Here is a 21731-nt window from a genome sequence, read left to right as displayed (position 1 = left end):
AGTGTTTTGGACTCATTAGGTGGTAATGGAAGAATGTACAACCCAGTGAGGTGACCAACAGTGATTTCACCTTGTATATTGATAGCAATCCTATGTTGAATTTCATATGAAGTGAGTTTCGTCTGTAGAAAGAGCATGGCATGGAAATTCAAGCATGTCAACATAATGTTGTAGAAGCCACAATCAGAGATTGCCCATAGTGGAAAATCTGCTGGAGTCATTGCATGCACATTCTGTCGGGTGGAGTTACTAGTCACACAGAATGTGCCAGACACTTGTCTGTGGCAAGTCGGTGGCTTGGGCAGCGTTTCAAGCACTCATTGTTGGGTTCTTTTCTGTGTGACTAAGGACAGTCTCCTCAAAACTGATAATGCACTGCATTTGTGGAGCACCACAGTCAACCCTCCTCATTGCAAACATATCGGTTTCTTGCAGCCTTTGTTGTAGCTGGAGAAAAATGGTATGTAATGGACTTTTGCCTGAAACCTAAATGTGTAGCAGTCTCTTTGTTGTGCCTATCTGCAGTCCAGTGTCTCCTCTATATGGTGAATAGCAATATATCCTTTTCATAATATTGTTGTACTTTTCATAATATTGTTGTACTTTTCATAATATTGTTGTACTTTTCATTGTTTGTTCTTGAGGCACATTTTGTAAAGCTCTTATCATTATGTCCTGTTTCATTGCATATTATCAACACCTGTGTGCACTACTTGATCATGTATTCCACCATCCCCTACTGTCTCAATTGTCCTTACTGTTCAGTGACAGATTGCTGGGTGAGTAGAATGCTGATGCAATGGTTATAAACAGAAGACACACTAACTCAGGAGAGTGATGACTGTGCCCTCTTCTCAGTTTACATGCATGTCATGAAGTGAGAGTTTTGAAAGTGATCCAGTTGTCAGACTTATTTGATATCCAAATGGTACCTTTACAGGCATGAGTTTCCTATCAAATCTTTGTCTATTAAATCCTCTCTGTGACACCTAGAAGCATGTAACAGAAATTGTGAAATACCCTGTATTCATTCACTAGCTCTGCAGATGATGAAGAGATTCAATTATGTTTGATAAGATAAAATAAATTATTCAGTTCATTAATGGAGGTGAAAATTTAGTTGTGATAGATGAATTCAATAGTAGTAAAAGGAAGGGAAGGAAAAATAGTGAGAGGTCGTGGATGGGAGAAAGGAATGACAGGGAAAATGAATTGATATAATTTTATACACAGCACAGTTTAATCATTGCAAATATTTTGCATAAGGTTAAATATATGGAAGAGGCTTGGAGGCACCGGAAGGTTTCACGCAGATCATATAATGGTAAGACAGAGATTTCTAAACCAGGTTTAAAACTAAATCACATTTACAGAGGCTAACATGGACTCTTGACTCTAAGTTATTGGTTATGGTTGACAGATGACAAGTAACCACTTTTCAGAAAGCCGAGCAATTGAGATTGTGAAATAACAGTAGTTGTTGAGTGTGTCATAGGGAGCATTACGCTGTGATTGACCAAAACAGGTGAAAAGTAAACAATAGAAGAGAAATGATTTTAGGTTTGAGAGAGAAAATAGTGAGGGTAGAAAATGACTAGTTTAAAAGCCAAGGGCCAGTATAAACACATGAGATACTGAATTTAACTGTCAAAAGTAGAAAATATAAATCCACAGTAAATGGAGTGGGCAAAAGGGAGCACAGAAATTTAAAAAATTAAATTGACGAGAAAATGACAAAACAGGAATGGCTAGAGGAGAAATGAAAGTCTGTGAAGCTGCTAAGAAAAGAAAACTTTTTGAGATTGGTAGAAGCTGAAATAAGGGATCATCAGATTGTTTTATGTCCTGAGAAATGTTGGATCACGAGAAAGAATACTGCTGCTACAGTTTCAGAGTCAAACCTGCATTTATAGCATTTGTAGATTTAGAGAAAGATTTGGACAATGTTGATTGGAAGATTTTCTTAGAAATTCTGAAGCTAGCAGGGCATAGTTCAGGGAGCATAAAAGTTATCTGTAGCTTGTATTGAAACCAGGCTGCAGTAATGAGAGTCTAAGGATGTGAAAGAGGTGTTGGTTGCATCCACCATGTTGTTCAGTCTGTATGTTGAGTAAGCAATAAAGGTGAAAAAAAGAGACATTTGTAAACGTAATTAAAGTTAAGGGAGAATAGAAAGTATCTTTGTAGTTAGTGGGTGATGATGTAATTCTGTCAGATGTGCAAACGATTCAAAAGAGTGGCTAAATAGAACGAGTAGTATGTTGCAGAAAGGTTTTAAAATAAATATCAACAAGTCAGTGGTAATGACATACAGTCGAATTAAAGTAGGTAATGCTGAGGCAACTAGATTTGTGAATGAAAACAAAAAAAAAAAAGAAAATAGTAAATCATTACACTATTTGACAGCAAAATATCAATGTCCAAAGTAGAGAGGATATAAAACCGATGAGCAGTACTGAGAAAACCGTCTCAAGAAAAAAGAGAAATGTGTTAACATTGTATATAAATTTAAGATTCAATATTTGCATGGAGTATAGCCTTGTATGGGAGTGAAATGTCAATGATAAACAATTCAGACAAGAAGAGAGTAGAAGCTTTAGAAATGTGGTGCTATAATAGAGTACTGACAATTTGACGGGTAAATTGGAAAACTAATGAAGAGTTACTGGACTGAATTGAAAAGAAAACAAATTTTTGGCACAGGTTGACTAATAGAAGGGATCAGTCAATAGGACACATTTTCATGCATCAGTGAATAATTAATTTGACAATGGAAGAGAGTGTGGTGTGTAAAAATGTAGAGGGACATCAAGGCTTCACTATGATAAGCAGATGTCCAATAGGATGGAGGTTGCAGTAGTTAGACATATGATGAGATTGGCATGGTATACTGGCAATTGCATCAAATCATTCTTTGGACTGAAGACCACAACATACTGCTTCAGTTAATAATAATATGAAGTGGAAATTTTGATGACAGTGGTTAGTACACATTATAACTATAATGAAAAACAACTCTGTGCCACTTCTTCTCATTGGGCAGAAATTTTGTAAAAAATGAAAAACAAAGTAATAAATAAAACAAAATATCTTGCCATGATGACACATTAAGTTGGGCCAGATGAAACAATTTCTGAAAACTTCAGCCAAAGGTGGAGAATGTTTCAATTATCTCTGCAAAAGTTAAACTGAAAGACAAAGTATTAGTTGAACCTGACATCTGAAAAATGTTTGGTTCAAACTTTAAGTCAGAAATTACTGTCCGTGAAAAGGAGGTGTGGGTATCATTTGAGGAGGTTATTACTAAATTCTTAGGCATAGAAAAGGCATATTTTTAGTTTAGCCAGCATCCTGTGGAAAACTTCAATAATTTGGGTTGTGTATTAGATGAGCATCAAAATTCACTTTTTGAGCGACCACCTTGATTCTTTTCCCTGTCCATTTTGATATTAATGAGGAACATGGCGAGCACTTTCGGCAATATATCAAAATTGTGGAGAGATGGTATGAAACTCGCTGTATACGAATATGACTGACACTACTGGTTCTCACCTCTCAGAGATGTATAGTGGATAGTGCATCTGAGAAAAAGCTGATTTAGATACTTTAAGAAGAAGAGAGAAACAAAGTTTAAGCCAGTGCACACACATCTCCTGTTAGTAAATAGGTGATATCATATTTATACTCCAGTAAAACTTTGTTCTTATAGTGTATAATTAAATCACATTGTGACAAAACTGTATATGATAGGTCAGATGTGCATTGCTTGCCCAAACAACCATGAGATTCAGAAGCTGTTACTGAGCAAAAAGTAATCAAAAATAATTTCATCTTTGGCCTGCTGGCAGTTACATATGACACTTGACATTTGGTCTGTAGCCTCTGATACTTGTAGCAATGAAATTTAGTGACTCCAAAATAGATTTGTAAGAATTGCTACAAAAGCCACTGTGTACCAGTTGAACAGAAATGTACACATTCTTTACATTTAATAAAAATCCCTGACGTTTTTGAGTCAAAGTCAAAAGAATTCGCTAATAAAGTTAAACATCACACCACAATTTCATATGAAATGTAGAAAACAAGCCACCCAACTCCAGAACTAAATTCTCCAATAGGTCAATAAGAAAACAATTTTTCATACAACAAAATCTCGACATACAAACAAAAAAATAACTTAATAAAAACATAAATCACTGTGAAAACCTGTAATTAGACAGAAGGTATGTGCTTAAATCAAATGTAGTCCTTTGAGGAAGAACAAGGGACCCAGACCGGCTACAAAATTCCGGTGCTGTATTTATATTTTATGTGCTACAACATACACAAGCTGTGAAGTTTGTATACATACTACTCATGTAACTGGCATAAAGTCAGCTGTGTATCATTATTTATCTTGATCATGTATCACTTGGCCATGAGCCACACTTCAAACTACTGGAGGAAAAATAAATATAATAAATGTGACAGTGCCACTAACTGTAATGCAAACACTAATTCTTACCTACTTCTAGTAAGTAATCAGTCCCAGTTGCTAGCAAAGACTCAAAATGATTTTTAATTGAACGAAGTGCTAGAGAAATTGTGTTCCAGTTTATGGTTTTAAAATGTTATTTTATAATATTTTAAATCAGCACTGCAGCAATGTACCAGTCTAGATTTATGTCTCTGAGTAGAGTAACATTATAGGCTTGTCTGCTTACAAAATGAATTTGTCTATTGTGATGCAGGGGTGCTGTGATCTTGAGGACATTCGGCAGATGATAGCATTTCAGTTATGAATTTTTTCCTCTGTTCAAACTCCCAGACTGCAATGAAACTCACAGAGCACATGCTCCATCAAGAGGTTTGTGCAGTCTATTTAGGATGGACTAATTCACGTACAACATCTAGGAAGGAGTTAATATTCTGCTGGATAATGCCCCCCATGGGAAATAAAGTCAAAATAAGTGATAGTTGCAGTAGCCTAGGAGGTCTGTTTGCTATGTGATGTGGCACAATGTAAAGCCCTCCATATGCCACGATGCCACTGTTGAAGCACAGAGTCATGTAAGTGACTAATAACAAACCACAGTTGATGAAGGCAACCAACAATTCATCTGACCTCAGCATTGCATCTTCCAGCCACAGATGTGAAATGAAGTCCTGAATCATCCCCAGTTTATCAACTGGCCTATGAAGTAAGGAGTCCTACAGCTCAATAGAGCACCATTGTGCAGTATTTCGTGTTGTGAATTCTGTGAGACATGTTTTAAAAAAATGTGTTTTGTGATGTAATGAGGGCAGCAATTAGCTTACCTTTTTATCTGCTCTCTATTTTAGCTTACTGAGTCAGATAAGGTTAATTTTTTTAAATTGTGTGTAACAATTTCCGAAGTTCATTTGGAAGATAGTTTGGTATGTTGTCATAGTGACTGGTTTATTCATTTTTTGTGAGTGCTCATCTAGCCACACTTTACTCTTACTGATTTAGCCTCGTCTCTGTTGAGCTTTTTTTCAGTAAGGTGATTGGTTGACTGGTTGACTGAGTGCAAATGTGCAATTGATTGTGAGTGGAATTTTATTTGAACTTGTCTCATACCTTTAAACATTTGAACTGTAGTCATTGACAATTTTGCAAGGCAGGCTGTAACTGTAGGGTTGAGTGCCCCAATAAATTTTTAAATGTGTGTGTGTGTGTGTGTGTGTGTGTGTGTGTGTGTTATTTCCCAGTGTTCTTGTTAATATGTTATTTAAATTGTTTCATTATAATGATACTGCTTACTCACAAATTTACATTTATATGTAGAAAAAGGGAAATAAATTTTCATTTTACAAATAAAAGATTGAAAGCTAGAATTTGACAATTTTCACTGTTTTCAGTTTTCTGCAGTCTTCAGTACATAGCAGACAGGTCTATTGTTTACACATTACTGAAATATATCTTGCAGTGGTGAGGATTTTTATGTCTGATTTAGGATGAGTTATCATACAGAAAGTGCTGTGTGTATATGAAGTTTTTTTATACAGTTTTTTTAAATACTCATTCTTAAAATTGAAATGATTTAATTTCAGTATGTCATAATGTGCTTAATTTCTGTTTCTTTCAGAGATATTTCTGTATTTAGGGAAGAGATGGCAGCGTTAACTGGGAGTTGCATTTATTTAATTCAGCATCAATGTAGTGTCAGAGTTAATTGGAAACTAGTTTTTTGAGCGTCACGTAAGCAGAAAAGGTATTGAAAACTTCATAGCATTTTTCATATGTGCAATTTTTCATTGGTTGTTTTAATCAGTTTGGTGTGTACCACATCTGCCATGTGATATTATATTGTGTAAAGTATAAATTTGTGTGTACACAAAAGATGACTGCTCAGAAAACATTAAAATTGCATTTTCTTGTCTTAATTTCAGGGTGTACACTTGTCATTCATTCATACCAATAATAATGGTTTTTTTTTTCCTTCCGAAACTTTCAGCACTCTTGATTGTTTATTCCACAACAAATGCACATCTGATAGCATCTCAGTGCAGTGATTAGTATACCCCTCAAATAGTTAACACTAGTTAACTATTAGTTGGAAGCAAAAATTATTCAATTTTCTTTCTTTACATTGAATTTGCCTACTAATGAAACTGTGTTATACTTTAGGTTTCTAGTACCCATACATTGAATTGCATGTATTTGTGGTGTTTGTTTGGATTCTTTATTTGTACTTCCATCTTGTATATAGCTATTTTCTGCCTTACAATACTGTGCAAATAGAGCATGCAATTAATTTAAGTGAAGTTGGTGTAAGGTCTGATGACTTTTGTACAACAAATTTTAGTTCCATTTGTAAGTGGTCTTTTAGGTTTTAGAAAAAGAGGTGTTCATTTTTATTCTTCATTACAGTTTTCTTTGTTTTTGATTAGTTTTTAGTGTATTTCCCAAAATTTTATTATTTTCTTAACTTCTTATTTGAATAATTTTTTCTTTATAATTTGAGTGAAATGCTCTTTTTGTTGCAGAAAATGGAGTTTATGATTCACCAGTATTTTAGTACTTTTCTTTCAACCATTAAAATAAATAGGATTCAAGAACCTAATGTAGTATGCAGGTTAATGGCTTGTTTGGGAAGTCATACAGCTAAATTTTGTATTAGACAGAAATGTAAATAATGCTTCAAAATGATGCAGAAATGTACAGTTTAGGGTTAGTAGGAAATGCAAGGTATGCATAAAACAGTTTTATTTGTTAAAACTCTTTTGGCTTTGTCACAAACTTATCTCCCTGCTATGTGCTTGGGCAAAATTCTCTGGTATTGGAATTTGGAATGTAATGGAATTGAATTATTGTGTTTTTTGCATGAAAATTTATTGAGTATCTACAGTACCACTCTTAGTGTTGTCAAGTACTTTCATTCAGCTTACAAGATACAAGCTGAGCCATCAGGAACCTAATCACAGGTCAAAAGTTTTGAAAACACAAACAGTTTCATAATTAAGGGGACAAGTTGCAAGAAGAGAAAGTGCTCTCCTTTATTATGTAGCATCTATAACTTAATTCCTAATAATTGAAGCTTTTTAAGAAAGAAGTTGATTTTGGTGGAAATATTTGTTGCCTACAAATCTAACACTTTGGGCTAAATCAAACAGTGGAAAATCCGAAATGGAATGGCAATATTATGAAAAGGGTAGATTGCTACTCACCATGTAGTGGAGGTGATGAATGTGACTCAACATCTCCACTTTATGGTGAGTAGCAGTCTATCCTTTCTGTAATAGTGTCATTAACACTTTGGGTAACTTTTCCTGAGCTGCTTCACCTTTCATAATTACAGGCGATTTAAAATAGGAAGTGTTTGATGTTAACCATCATATTGCCTTGCTGCATTCGCAGCAAGTTTAAAAAAATAATTATTCTACTACAAAAATTCAAATTTCACAAATGTCTTAAACAATTTCCATCTCTCTTCTCTCCCTTCCTTTGTCTAGTCTGAGAGTAATAACTTGTGACTCTGGAAGCTTTTCTGTCATTTACTACCCAATGAAAATCCATGTGGTTTGTTTAAACTGGAGTAATATCTTACAATTTATGTGTGTTGCATGACTTTTGATCTTAACACATTTGTAAGAAAATAACTATGTCCTTTCATGATTCTTTTGTAACTGGAAATCACATGTTTGCTTAACACTTTAGCTGAATTGATAGATTCCTTCAAGGGATGCTATCAATTTGGAATTTGAGTGTTTTCGAAAAAATTCTGTCTTTTCGTGCATTTGATAAGAAGAGGCAGAGATCAAGGTAATCACGTTTGCTTGAAGCAATCCATTTTTAGTGTGATATAATAGATACAATAGTTCTTAGACTGTTGTAACTATTTTAGAAAAAGAAAAAAATGATTTAATGTTAAATCTTCAGTTGTTAATTTTAAATCATTTTCAGTAATCAGTTTTATTTTCATAAACATATCAAAACATGCAGCCCATGAGACAAATTTACTTTTTGGAGTATATTGAATGCATCTTCTGGGAAACACTCTTAAAATGACCAAAATCCTTTGCTTCTACCAATCATGTTATGATTTCTCTGCTGCTGCTCACTGACTGAAGCTGTGCATTTTCATTGTGCCCTTGCTGGTATTGCATTGCATGTGTGTATAGCAACAGAATTATTATTATATCAAATAGAAGTTGTTGTATACGTGATTTGTGAATGCAACACTATTACAGTAAATAAATAAATAAACTACTCATATTTTGCCTCTTTAATACAGTTTGCCATTTGCAGTACTGAGTAATAAGAATGTATGGTATTTATATCTCAACAAAAAAGTTTTTACGCCAAGAAAAATAAAATGAATGGGGAATGGACCATTCCAGTAGTTTTAAATATTGGTAGTGGTGTTTATGAAGTGAACCTAATGATACGTAACAACACATTTAAATACTAGTGTCGTAGTCAAGAGGAAACAAATTTAGTCTGGTTGACATTCTGATTAAAACCCTTCATTCTATTTTTTAAAAATCATTTTAGCCCGTCATTCTATTTTTTAAAAAACATTTTGGGTGGATATTACACTTGTTCATTCCACAAGACTGTTGCAAATATTTTTCTATTACTGTCAGAAATCAGCAGTGCTCTGGCTTTATAAACATCATTGCTTTGCAGTTAGAGAAATAAATGTAGATGTGAGAGTAAATTTGAAGTTTCAAAATATGTAGTTAAGATTGTAAATATGTGGTAGAACATTAGCATTTACATTCTAGTAGAAACATTTTTTAAAAAGACAATCTGAGTGAACATCATAACAAAAAGTGATGTCAAATTGCCCTCAGACAATTTGAAGAGCTTTGCATTTTTTTGTACTTGGTGTAATTATTAAAGTTTTTATGGTTGAAGAATGGGAAATCTTCTTCTGTTCTGTGGACCATTAAATAAAAATGTGATATTCATGTTTAAAAACATCTGCAATTAAACAGAAAAAGTTGTTCTTGTGTTGTTATAAGTTGGTATTGCCTCTGAAATTGCAACAGTTCCAACTTCACTATAATAAGTGTCTTTTGATGTTTTGTGTGCAAAGTTCATCTTTATGTACTTTTTCTTTAGATCTTTACTGCTCCTTTGTCAGTTGTAAAACAGGCATGAGTGGAGACATCACAGTTGATCATACCATTGTCTCATCATATTCAAACTTGAGTTTTTGGTAGTCATCTCCTGCCCCCCCCCCTCCCTCTGTACATCAACCCCCCCCCCCCCCCACCTTTCACTTAAAATTTGCCCATTTTTTTCTATTTTTCCAGTCCTCACTATTTTTCACTATTTGCTTTTGTAATGCTCTACCTGTGAAACATAACGTGAAGAAGGGGTAGTGTTTTGCACAAAATACGTTCAACATTCACTATAAGCTTTTTACCTGTTATTTCTAATTGATATGTTCTACATTTTTTAAATTCTAAAATCGTATCTTGTTTTTATTTGGTGCAAAGAGGGTGAGAAGTACTGTTACAGCATATTGTGCATACTGTATGAAGTCATTGTATTTCAGATGTACTGTATGTAAACCCTTAAATGATTCCTGGGGTGAAAGGCTGTGCGTCAAAAATCAAATATTATAAGTATTTGTGAATAAAATTCCACTTGTTATAAAATTTTGGTATTTTGTTGGTTGCTTAGTTGAGAGAGAAGACACATTGTACTGTTATGTATGAATGTAATTACCAACTTGAGATTATTTCTTTTGCACAACCAATCCATTACAGCACTTCCCTGGGATGCATAGAATAGTAACATGTGATTTGCTGTTGTTGATTTCTTGAGCTCTTCATTTCTTGCAGGTGCAATAAATACATTAACAGTGCTGAAGAGCATATTATAAATGATAATATGGTGCTGACTATACTGAGAATATCATATGTCCAATGATATCAATAATTCTTTCATTTATTCTTCACACATTGTTTCCCTGAAGTCCCATCATGAAAGAGAGCCTTCAGTTATCTGGAAAGGGTCAAGTTACTTATTAACTAGCAGAAGCAGTTCATGTGTGAAGATATCAGTTACTTCTAAAAAATACATTGAGCCTCTTCTTAGAATATTCAGATGCAAATTTTATCAACTTTGTATATTACTTCTGGCTTTTCACATGATATTATATGTAACTCCCAAAGTTTTGATATCTGAGTCCTTAGACAATCATATGGAACTTACACTAATGCTTTCTGTAAGTGAAAGGACTCTAAATGTTGAAGAAAACAAAATGGATGTAAATGATAGTGTACACTATTTGGTATTTTTAACTTGAGTGGGAGACATTGGCAGTACTTAGTATTTGGATTACTCTTTTATTCCGTCCAATTGTAATTGAATGATGGCAAATAATCATTTACTTCCTCTCATTGCACTTGTTGTACTGTACATGGATTCCCAGGGGTTGTGAAGAAGTGTTTTCTGCTTGCTTTTATTATGCTGAAGATTATATCATGCTGAAGATTATACTGCAAGGTTGGAATTAATTTTAAATTCAATGAAAGCTGCTAAGGGTCACATTTATTTTATCATTAGTATTACCACCATGCCTCTTTCCATAATATTTGCGTGCTCTGTACCTCAGTTTCTTCCACATGCATTTAATTCTGAACTTGTGCTGCCTTGCTTGATTTTTACTATTGAGTGGCATAGTAGGTTTTATGAAGTAATTGTGAAAGTAACACTTTTGCATCTTAAATCGATGTGCATACAACAACATTGTCCCTAATATGTTCCAAAATGCTGTGCATAAAACAGGATTTTCTGTTACTCATACCTCAGGTTCTGTTGGTGACAAAAATGTAGAATCAAGTGTTTTGATAGCCCTTGGTCTAAGGACCACTTTTACACCCAACAGAAGGATTGTCTTAGTGTCACTATCCTACAGTAAAGGGCCAATGTATGAGTATTACACACTCCCTCCTGCTTAGGCAAATGAAGCAAATCTGTTAGTTCTTTTTACATTTGTTCTGGTCTATAGTGGGTTTGATAGGACTTAGTGCCATTAGGTAATGAGTAGTTCCTCAGACACCCCCCCCCCCCCCCCCAAAAAAAAAAAAGATTGATCGTACTATATTTTTGCTGTCATCAGCGGACGAAAACCTAGCCTCAGTTTCTGAGACAGCTATGCACAGTAAATGGCTATAATTTTTATAATGTATTTCTAAGATCCCAATCTTGAATAACCTTGAAAATTTTCTTCGTATCTTTTATCTGTTTGGGAGATATGTAGTTTCAAATTTACTCTACTTGCACCCACGTGAAATCCTGTTTGCAGTGAAAACTTAGTTTATAAAGTGATGTTGCATGGAGAAATATGCTGTAAAATGCCTCTGCTATCATCTGGGAACACCAGTTATAGTACTGAAGCACATGCAAAATTTTTCTACATGTCAAATCCAGTCTGAGGTGTAAAATTAGGTTTGTGTTATTTCAATACTATCTAAGTAAACTATCTTTTTTTTTTTTTTTTTTTTTTTTTTTTTTGTAACCAATACAGTTCTCTTCATGTGAGTTGCATGCACTGCTCTAACAGGGAAAAGGAGGAACCAGGGGAAAAAGACTCTCATCGGGGCACAAAAATGTGAATATGTTCCTGTTTGTTTAAAAGACTTTGACTGGAAAGGGGGTACCAGTTACCTAGTCTGTCTTCCTCAGCTCCTATAAAAATTTTCCCAAAAATAATAGGCAAAGGATATGGCAGTGACAGTGAGGAAGAGAGAGATAGTGACAGTGAGAAGAGACAGCAGCAGTAAGGAAGAGAGGAATGCAGTATTAGCAGTAGGTTTTCGTGTATCATTAGGTTCAAATGTCTGTGAAAGTATATAAATTAGCAGAGTTCTCTTGGAAATTAAAAACTTAGATCTTGCAGAAAAGTGCCATGCCACTTACTTTGCTTTAGTATAAATGTCTACCTTGTGTGAAGTAGTATACGTGGAATGCTTTTTGCCTTGCTTATTGTGTTCCCAGTTTTCAGAATTCGATCAGTAACATCCAGCCAGAACTTCTTCCTAACAGAATTTGTGTGTTAAATATTTCTTATGTACACAGAGCTACACAAAACCTTCTCTCAGTAAGCAGAAAACAGTAACCAACTGAACAAGTTCACCATACTGCAGTAAGACATGCAACTAACGCCCCCTCCCCTCCCCTCCCCTCCCCTCCCCTCCCCAAGTCCTACAGTACTTAGTTCAGTAGTCCTTCATCCTTCTTGACTGTAAGGGTGGATTTATCAGCTTGCTGCATCTGTGGCACACTATTATTACATGGGTATACAGTGTATCCTCCTGTACACATTTCAATCAACATTGCTCACATCACGATTTCAAGGCAGGACACAACCTGTCGCGAGTCTACACATTTTGGTAAAATGCAACATAACCTGCATCATATAACTGTGTTTTTGTCCTTTTTGACATTTTTTTCTTTATTGGCACAAATAATAAAACATACATGGTGAAAACTGTTTCAGTTTTTACTGATGAGCACGTATAATTTAATTAATTAATTTTTATTTATTTATTAAATTTAATTTCCAAATAAATTATATAATAAATAAAAATAATAATAAAATAAATAACAATAAAATAATAAAAATAAATTAATAAGTAACAGGTAAATAATATATAAATAATATGCATTTTAAATATATTGAATATGGCATGTTATGTGACTTGTTTGATGTTTTATTTATGTAATTACATATCTAATTCAGTGGGAGATTGTATACCAAATTCAATAACATTTCAGATCCTATGAAACATTTACACCTTATTAACAAGCTATTCCTTGTCATGCACACATGCTGCACTGAATGTTAATGCGACGGTACATGGAATCCAAACATCAGAAAACATAATGCTAGTGATAAGTATTACTATAATAGTGAAATGAGCGGCATAAAGTTTCCATGTGAGATCAGAATAATTTTCAAGAGTGCTTCTAAACTCAGTTTTGAACTTTCCTGAAAAATAAACTACAATCCATTAAAGAAGCATGAACAGACAATTTCACTGAACTGCTTTAAACAGAGTGAAGCAAACTGCCACTATTATATTGAGTATTTCTGTATATGTGCAGCATTCGTGAAGTATGCAGTAGCTGTGTGATGATACAGTTAGAACGACATATGTAGAATGAGGTGTTGTAATGTTTAGTGGAAGAAATGCAATTTCCTGAATTGTAATAGAAGCTTAATGGTATTCGCTATCATTTTATTAAGAATTGTTTGTTATTGCTTGTAACCTTGAATGTATAACATTCACCAGTAGGATGTAATTGTTACTTCCGTGCCGTAAGTAAAATTAATGAAGAATTTCATTTATGTGGTGCGGAATGGTGTTGTGATTGGAAGATTTTGGTCACACTACAGTTTCGAAATTTGCAATCCCTTGGATTTTTGGAGTAAGGGAAAAGCTTCAGTGAAATACTTAAAATTATATGTTACAGTTGTCAGTCAGTATGCCTCTGTCTTCCTGGCATGTTGATTTTATGTAACAAAATAAATAAATAAATAAATAATGAATTTTAGTGTGTTAGATGGTGGAAAATCTATGATGGAATAATGTCAATATTACAAAAAGGATAGTTGTGGCTCACTATATAGTGGAGATGGTGAGTCGCAGATAGGCACAACAAAAAGACTGCCAGACAGAGCTTTCAGTCTAAACAGGCCTTCATCAGAATAGACAACATTCAAACACAAACTCTATTCCGATGAAGGCCTCTGAGGCTGAAAGTTTTGTTTGATAGTTTTTTGTACTAGCTATCCGCAACTCAGCATCTATGCTATATGGTCAATTGTAGTGTATAGCATTCAAACCACTTTACCTAAGTATCCACATAATACCATTGAAAAATTGCTTTAAGGTTTCAAAACCCATCACTGAAATGAAAAAATAAAATAAAGGGGACGGAACCTATTAGCAATAATCATACAGCTAAAGATGATACCTCATCATTCTTATAACAATGTTTCACTTTAAAATTACAAAAAAGAGTAATACTGATTTTGTGTTACAGATTCTGTAATGGCCACACACAAGTGGCTGTTGGTATGGCACCAAAGAAAGATTATAAAATCAGAAAAGGCAAGATGATCCCTAATAAGGACAATATACCATCACCCACTTCACCATCTTCAGATGGAAAGTTGAAATTTTCAGACAGATTGAAAGCATTATTAAATTCAGGAGGTGTCAAGGACGGTGACACTGAATCAGATGACCCTTACACATTCAGTGAACCAGAGCCTCAAGTTCTGCGATTGTATCAGAAGGCAGATGCTAGCAATGTGTATACAAAAAACTGTGTATCGTTAAAACCTAATTGTACTGAAGTCGATGTCAAACCTGCTGAGCAGAACATTGTTGGTGAAATGATTAAAATTGAAGGTTCTGATGTGGCTACGTTGTCACCAGCTGTGTCTAAGAGCATCTCTCAGCCAATTTCTGGGAGAATTGTGCTTGACAACAGAGTGTCAGACGACGAAAGTTCAAAAACCATGAACAGGTTGCAGGCAAAAATAGCTCAGAATAAAGTGATAGGGAAACATAAGAAAGTCCATTCATCTAGTCCTAGTCCAGAATTGAAGAACGTTGTAAGGAAACGCCCATCACCACCCAAAAACTGCTGGCAACCTGTTAAAGAAAGAAGCCTTCTGGAGGAACAATTACTGGGTGTTAATTCAGATGTCGCTGTGAAGACGGAACCTCCTAGTCCTCCACTGTCTTCCTCTCCTCCCAAGTATCAGAAACCTAGTGCCAGCCAAAAACAGTATATACCAATTTCAGTTCATTCGGTCAGGGTTGCTGTTCCACCTGCTCAACAAAGAATTAGAAAAAGCAGGAGAAAACTTGATGTCTCTTGCCATGAATCACTGCAGCGGATACAGCACTTAAAAGAAAAAATTCGAGAGTATAACTGTGATTTGTTTCCTTTAGGTAAGTACTCATTTATATGTGATTCACGTAGATAATGTAAGTATAAATTGTGTTTATTTGTTGTAGTACTTTAATTATGGAGCTGAGTGACACTTGAGAGCTGTCTCCCTACAGAAAGGATAATGTGTCACAGAGACATAAGTTAAATTCTAATGTCAATATGGAGTGTGCTTTCCTGGTGATGAGAGTTTCATTTGTAAGCTTTTAAGGAAAAAGTGATCAGTTCCACAGGATAGTCAGTTGTAGGAATGAAAACTGCTATTTTGTCATCAAATTTGAAATTGTAGCGTAGTACTGCTCTGAAGTTTCAGTATTACATTCAGAAAAAAGTCAAGAAACTACCACAGACTTTTAATATTCTGCATGATCATTCAGTTATCAGTAACTGCCAACAGCATGTAGAAACTGAACTCCTCTCAAGCCAATACCAGCTAAAGAACTGACACATAATTAATTTGGTATTGTTTTTTTAACAAGTTCTCCACAACAGTTATGACATTGATGTACAGAATTGTATAAAGCTTGGTTTTCTTCTTTGTCCACTTTTCAAGGCTACTACTTGTTCAGGCTGAGCACCTAATAATTGTAAATGCTGCCCCATTTTACCAGATACATGCCAGTGGACCCATGCTGCCACATTATACTTCAGAGGAGAGACTGTAACTAGTAAAAATAACTCAAATCACCAACAATATTCAGATTTCATGGGTTGGGAACTGTGTTTACTTGTTTGTGTATTTTTATTTTTAAATTATTGTTATTATTATTATTATTATTATTATTATTATTATTATTATTATTATTATTACTACTACTACTATGGAAAATCCAGAATAGAGTGTAAGAATAGTATGAAAAGGATAGTTGCTATTCACCATATAGCGGAGATGCTGAGTCACAGAAAGTACATTAAGGGAATTCTGTTTACAGAAGAGAGAAGAGTGGTCTGCTATGAAGCAAGTCACTACTGGGTTGCATCCCAGAATGGCATAAAAATTGCAAGAGTGGTTCTCCACGAAATGCAGTCTGGTACTGTGTGTGAAATGCAGAGACTACAGTATACATTAGAAGACTCTGTAGTGAACCACTTCATTTATTGTGTGTATGACAATCAGTGGTGGGAGGTACAGATGCAAGATATAACAGTCTCCTTTATGACACCTCATGGTCCTATTAATACTTTCAAATGGCCATCATCAAAAGATCAGTGTGCAGTTCCCATTTCCCAAGTATTGCTCTTGTTGGATCATCCTTGTCCATGTGCAAATTCAGCTTAGCTATACAAGTTCAATGAGAAGCAGTGTTAATTGCCACATTGTAGGTAATTTTAATTCATGGAAAGTCACGAAGTAAAATCATGACAGAAGACAATAGTAATGTGTGAATAATACCATAAAAAGAAAAAGGGCTATAAATATTCTATATCTCATTTGCGTTATAAAAGCCTTTTGAACAAAACTATGAATTGTTTTCCCACTCACTTATAATGTTATTTTGATTCAGAAATACCAGTTTTCATTATGTTTACTTAAAATCAGCAATCAATTTAAATATTTAAGTGCCCATGATTTTTTTGACTGTGCGAGTAGAGCTAGGTCTACCTAAAAAATTTCTCATGTTTTTTACAGATAATTATTGACTACTTTGATTGTACATTCCCTAAGAACAATGACCAACTAATGTACTATGAAATTTTTAGAAGATTTAGAATGGGATTTTGGAGAAAATAATTTCTAAATAACCAAATATTTCAGATTCTCTCATCTTTATGTACAGATAATTTGACAGTTTAAGAACATCATGCAGTCTACATCTACATCCACATCCATACTCCGCAAGCCACCTGACGGTGTGTGGCCGAGGGTACTTTGAGTACCTCTGTCGATTCTCCCTTCTATTCCAGTCTCGTATTGTTTGTGGAAAGAAAGATTGTCAGTATGCCTCTGTGTGGGCTCTAATCTTGCTGATTTTATCCTCATGGTCTCTTCATGAGATATGCATAGGAGGGAGCAATATACTGCTTGACTCCTCGGTGAAGGTATGTTCTCCAAACTTCAACAAAAGCTCGTACCGAGCTACTGAGCATCTCTCCTGCAGAGTCTTACACTGGAGTTTATCTATCATCACTGTAACACTTTCGCGATTACTAAATGATCCTGTAACGAAGCGCGCTGCTCTCCACTGGATCTTCTCTATCTCTTCTATCAACCCTATCTGGTACAGATCCCACACTGCTGAACAGTATTCAAGCAATGGGCGAACAAGCGTACTGTAACCTACTTTCTTTGTTTTCCGATTTCATTTCCTTAGGATTCTTCCAATGAATCTTAGTCTTGCATCTGCTTTACCGACGATCAACTTTATTTGATCAATCCATTTTAAATCACTCCTAATGCCTACTCCCAGATAATTTATAGGATTAACTGCTTCCAGTTGCTGACCTGCTATATTGTAGCTAAATGATATAGGATCTTTCTTTCTATGTATTCGCAGTACGTTACACTTGTCAACATTGAAATTCAATTGCCATTCCCTGCACCGTGTGTCAATTTGTTGCAGATCCTCCTGCATTTCAGAACAATTTTCCATTGTTACAACCTCTTGATATACTACAGCATCATCCGCAAAAAGCCTCGGTGAACTTCCGATGTTATCCCCAAGGTTGTTTATGATGTATATTGCGAATAGCAATGGTCCTACGACACGCCCCTGCGGAACACCTAAAATCACTCTTACTTTGGAAGACTTCTCTCCATTGAGAATGACATGCTGCGTTCTGTTATCCAGGAACTATTCAATCCAATCACACAATTGGTCTGATGGTCCATATGTTCTTACTCTGTTCATTAAACGACTGTGGGGAACTGTATCGAACACCTTGCAGAAGTCAAGAAACACGGCATCTACCTGGGAACCCGTGTCTATGACCCACTGAGTCTCATGAACGAATAGCGCGAGCTGGGTTTCACATGATCGTCTTTTTTGAAACCCATGCTGATTCCTACACAGTAGATTTCTAGTCTCCAGAAAAGTCATTATACTTGAACATAATACTTGTTCCAAAATTCTACAACTGATGAACATTAGAGATACATGTCTATAGTTCTGTACATCTGTTCGACATCCCTTCTTGAAAATGGGGATGACCTGTGCCCTTTTCCAATCCTTAATGTCGTAGTTGACAGCAGTCCTTCCACTTCATTATTTCTCAAGACAGTTAACATCCTGTGACTATTCATATTTTCAAAACATAATTTTGAAATTTGCAATAAATTACAATTTTTTTTGATTATTTTTTTAAAAGAAAAGACCCTCGAAAGTATGTTTGTATTAATCATGTCTCATAGTATTGAGGATGAAGTATTTATTGAAAATAAATTCAGATCTGTATCACTTTTTGGTTTCTTTATTACAATTTTTCCTTTCGTTACAACATTTTCACAAATACTCTCATTTAGAGGCATCTGTAGTGTTTGAACAAATCACCATAGAATCAGAATATAGTAGTTTAGGAAAGGTATCATGTGGAACTTCAACGTATATTTGTTTTTCAGCAGGATTTGAAATAGTGATGTGACACATTCACTCTTGACCTGTATGATTTAAGGTGAAATTGCCGAATTGCTCCTACTAGATGGCTGAAAGTAGTCTAGATTGGCTTGATGAGTGTAAGAATAAAATGACAAATTCTCCATGACATTGAAAATCATTTGATTAGAATTTAGTTATTATTGTAAGGCAGTTAAGTCCACATTACCTTTTTCTAGGTTATCTGCTATAAAACTGAAATTGTTTCTTGGTAGGTTAGGATACAAAATTCTTTGTCGTACCATTTAAGATACATTCGTATAAATTCTCACAGTGATTCCAGAAAACTGAGTGGCAAAGATTTCATATATAGGGTGTGCTGATACATTCTCTCCCTCCCTCTCTCCCTCCCTCCCACCCACTCAAACCCACTAGTTCTTTTCTCTCTCTCCCCATCTCAGACTCACTAGTTCTTTTCTCTCTCCCCATCTCAGACCCACTAATTCATCTTCATACGTAACATTATTTTGAATAGCAATTGGAATCATTTATTGATTCTGTGCAGAGTCTGTACCAGTTTACAGAGTTAAAGAGATTGATAAAATGCAGAGCCTATGGCACATAGGACAGGCTCTGGCACTATAAGATATAGTCATTTGTCTTTCTGGTAATGATTAATCCCACACCACTGAAAATCGTGTTTAGAGTTTGAATAGTCTTGTGATTCTATTTCTCAAATTTACATCATAAGTAGTGTGACAAATGAAGGTGTTGCTTTATTAATTAGATAGTTGATAGTTGAATTGTTGGAAGAAGATACTCTAAGGTGAGGGGAATCTAACCCAAACTTCTCCTAAGTGTTGATGCGTGTCACAGTTGCAATGAAATCTAATGCTCTCATAATCAGCAGTAAGTAGATGATTAGACATTGTTTGTCCACTTTGCCTTATCAGCTGTTATTCTTATAACATAGCAAACACACGAGTTACTTTGGTGAATAGAAGAAAAATTTTAATTCATTATAAGTTGGTATATACTATTTGAATGCACATTTGTACCCCAGAATAGATTATTTCCTTGACATCCTACTGCATACCCAATCTTTTATGATTTTTAATTCAGATTAGTAGCAATTACGAATACATAGTTTAAAAAAATGTGTGTGTTTTAGTTTTATGTTTATTGCTTTCTTGGTAGAAGTTTTCAGAATTCTATGTTTCCATACACCATTATTCAGTTATGCTTTTTTACCATTAGTAAATGCTTTATTTCTAAATATCTGACAATACTTCCTGTCAAACCTTCTTAAAACAGAGCTTCTCAGAAATGTTATATTTGCTGATTTATATACTTCATTTTTAGTAAATGTACAACCTTTCAGCATTGTTCATCATTGTAAACAGTCTTCATGGGTTTGGCGCCAGATTACATTGTGCAAATTCCACAATATTTCCTTGGAGCAGCTGCCAGACATCTTCAGGTGGTTCAACCTTGCTAGGTATGACCAGTCGTACCTAGTCACCAGAAAGGTTGAACCACCTGAAGATGTTGGACATTTGCTTCGAGGAAATATTGTGGAATTTTCACAATGTGATCCGGCCGCAAACTCGTGAAGACTATTTACAACACATCTTCTAGGAAAGCTTGAAGAGTCACATTCTACATCATTATTGCAGATGTTGGCTGCATGTAAACATATTAATTATTATCTCTTTTCTATTCCTGTCTACCTTTCCTGTCGGTGCCAGAATTGAATTTCACTTAACTTTGTTTGGGCAAAAGTAAAAGTGCCCTAAATTTATCTTGAGTACATTAGTGACCTTTAACAATTCTTCATAAGAAGTTAACTGAAGTATGCTGACACTAGACTCATGGCAGTAATATTGTAGGTTTACAGTACCCTAAATAGTGTAATGACAATCATCAATTGAGTAAAATAGAGCATTGAACTATGGCACCTCTACTGAAAAAAGTAATTTTCCAATTCGTATTAGCTCATCCCATAAGCACATAAACTCATTCCATACCAAGAAGTCTAATGATCACCACTTTACTATATCAGATTCTGTTCAAATTTTGTATGTTCTTGTTATAGATAGTTCTACAAAATGTTAGCTCTTAGTAAGCAGTAGTTGACCCATTGGTCAAGTGTGTCAAAATTTTGCAATAAGCACTTCATCACATCTGAAGCTGTGTCTTTCTGTGATTAGGTAAGCTATATCTCTGAGACTTGATTAATTAATTTATTAGTTTGGATAGTATGTGTGTACACATCTTTAACATTTATCGCACCAGGTGTACTCAGTCTCGTCAAAAAATTTGGTCGTAACAAGAAACATTCAGAACGAGATTTTCACACTGCAGCTGTGTGTGCGCTGATATGAAACTTCCTGGCAGATTAAAACTGTGTGCCCGACCGAGACTTGAACTCGGGACCTTTGCCTTTCGTGGGCAAGTGCTCTGCCATCTGGAAACGTCCCCCAGTCTGTGGCTAAGCCATGTCTCCGCAATATCCTTTCTTTCAGGAGTGCTAGTTCTGCAAGGTTCACAGGAGAGCTTCTGTAAAGTTTGGAATGTAGGAGATGAGATACTCGCAGAAGCAAAGCTGTGAGTACCGGGCGTGAGTCGTGCTTCGATAGCTCAGATGGTAGAGCACTTGCCCGTGAAAGGCAAAGGTGCCGAGTTCGAGTCTCGGTCGGGCACTTCATGTGCCAGGAAGTTTCATATGAACGCACACTCCACTGCAGAGTGAAAATCTCATTCTGGAAATG

General features: G+C 35.1%; 1 protein-coding gene across 3 annotated transcripts in view; it reads left to right on the top strand.

The window, feature by feature from the left end:
• LOC126366012 (INO80 complex subunit D-like) overlaps nt 1-21731 on the top strand; it is a 156957-nt gene that overhangs the window by 33843 nt on the left and 101383 nt on the right. For 2 of the 3 annotated variants that reach the window (XM_050008864.1, XM_050008863.1), the window contains 3 exons: nt 6090-6215; nt 6991-7192; nt 14513-15432. In XM_050008864.1, the coding sequence (XP_049864821.1) occupies nt 7140-7192; nt 14513-15432 (973 nt within the window). In that variant the 5' untranslated portion in view covers nt 6090-6215; nt 6991-7139. The remainder of the gene's footprint in view (nt 1-6089; nt 6216-6990; nt 7193-14512; nt 15433-21731) is intronic. The other variant, XM_050008865.1, reaches the window with a different exon arrangement.

This window comes from Schistocerca gregaria, chromosome 4, assembly GCF_023897955.1.
Source record: "Schistocerca gregaria isolate iqSchGreg1 chromosome 4, iqSchGreg1.2, whole genome shotgun sequence".
NCBI lineage: Eukaryota > Metazoa > Arthropoda > Insecta > Orthoptera > Acrididae > Schistocerca > Schistocerca gregaria.
This window is presented reverse-complemented; position numbering and strand designations above follow the sequence as displayed.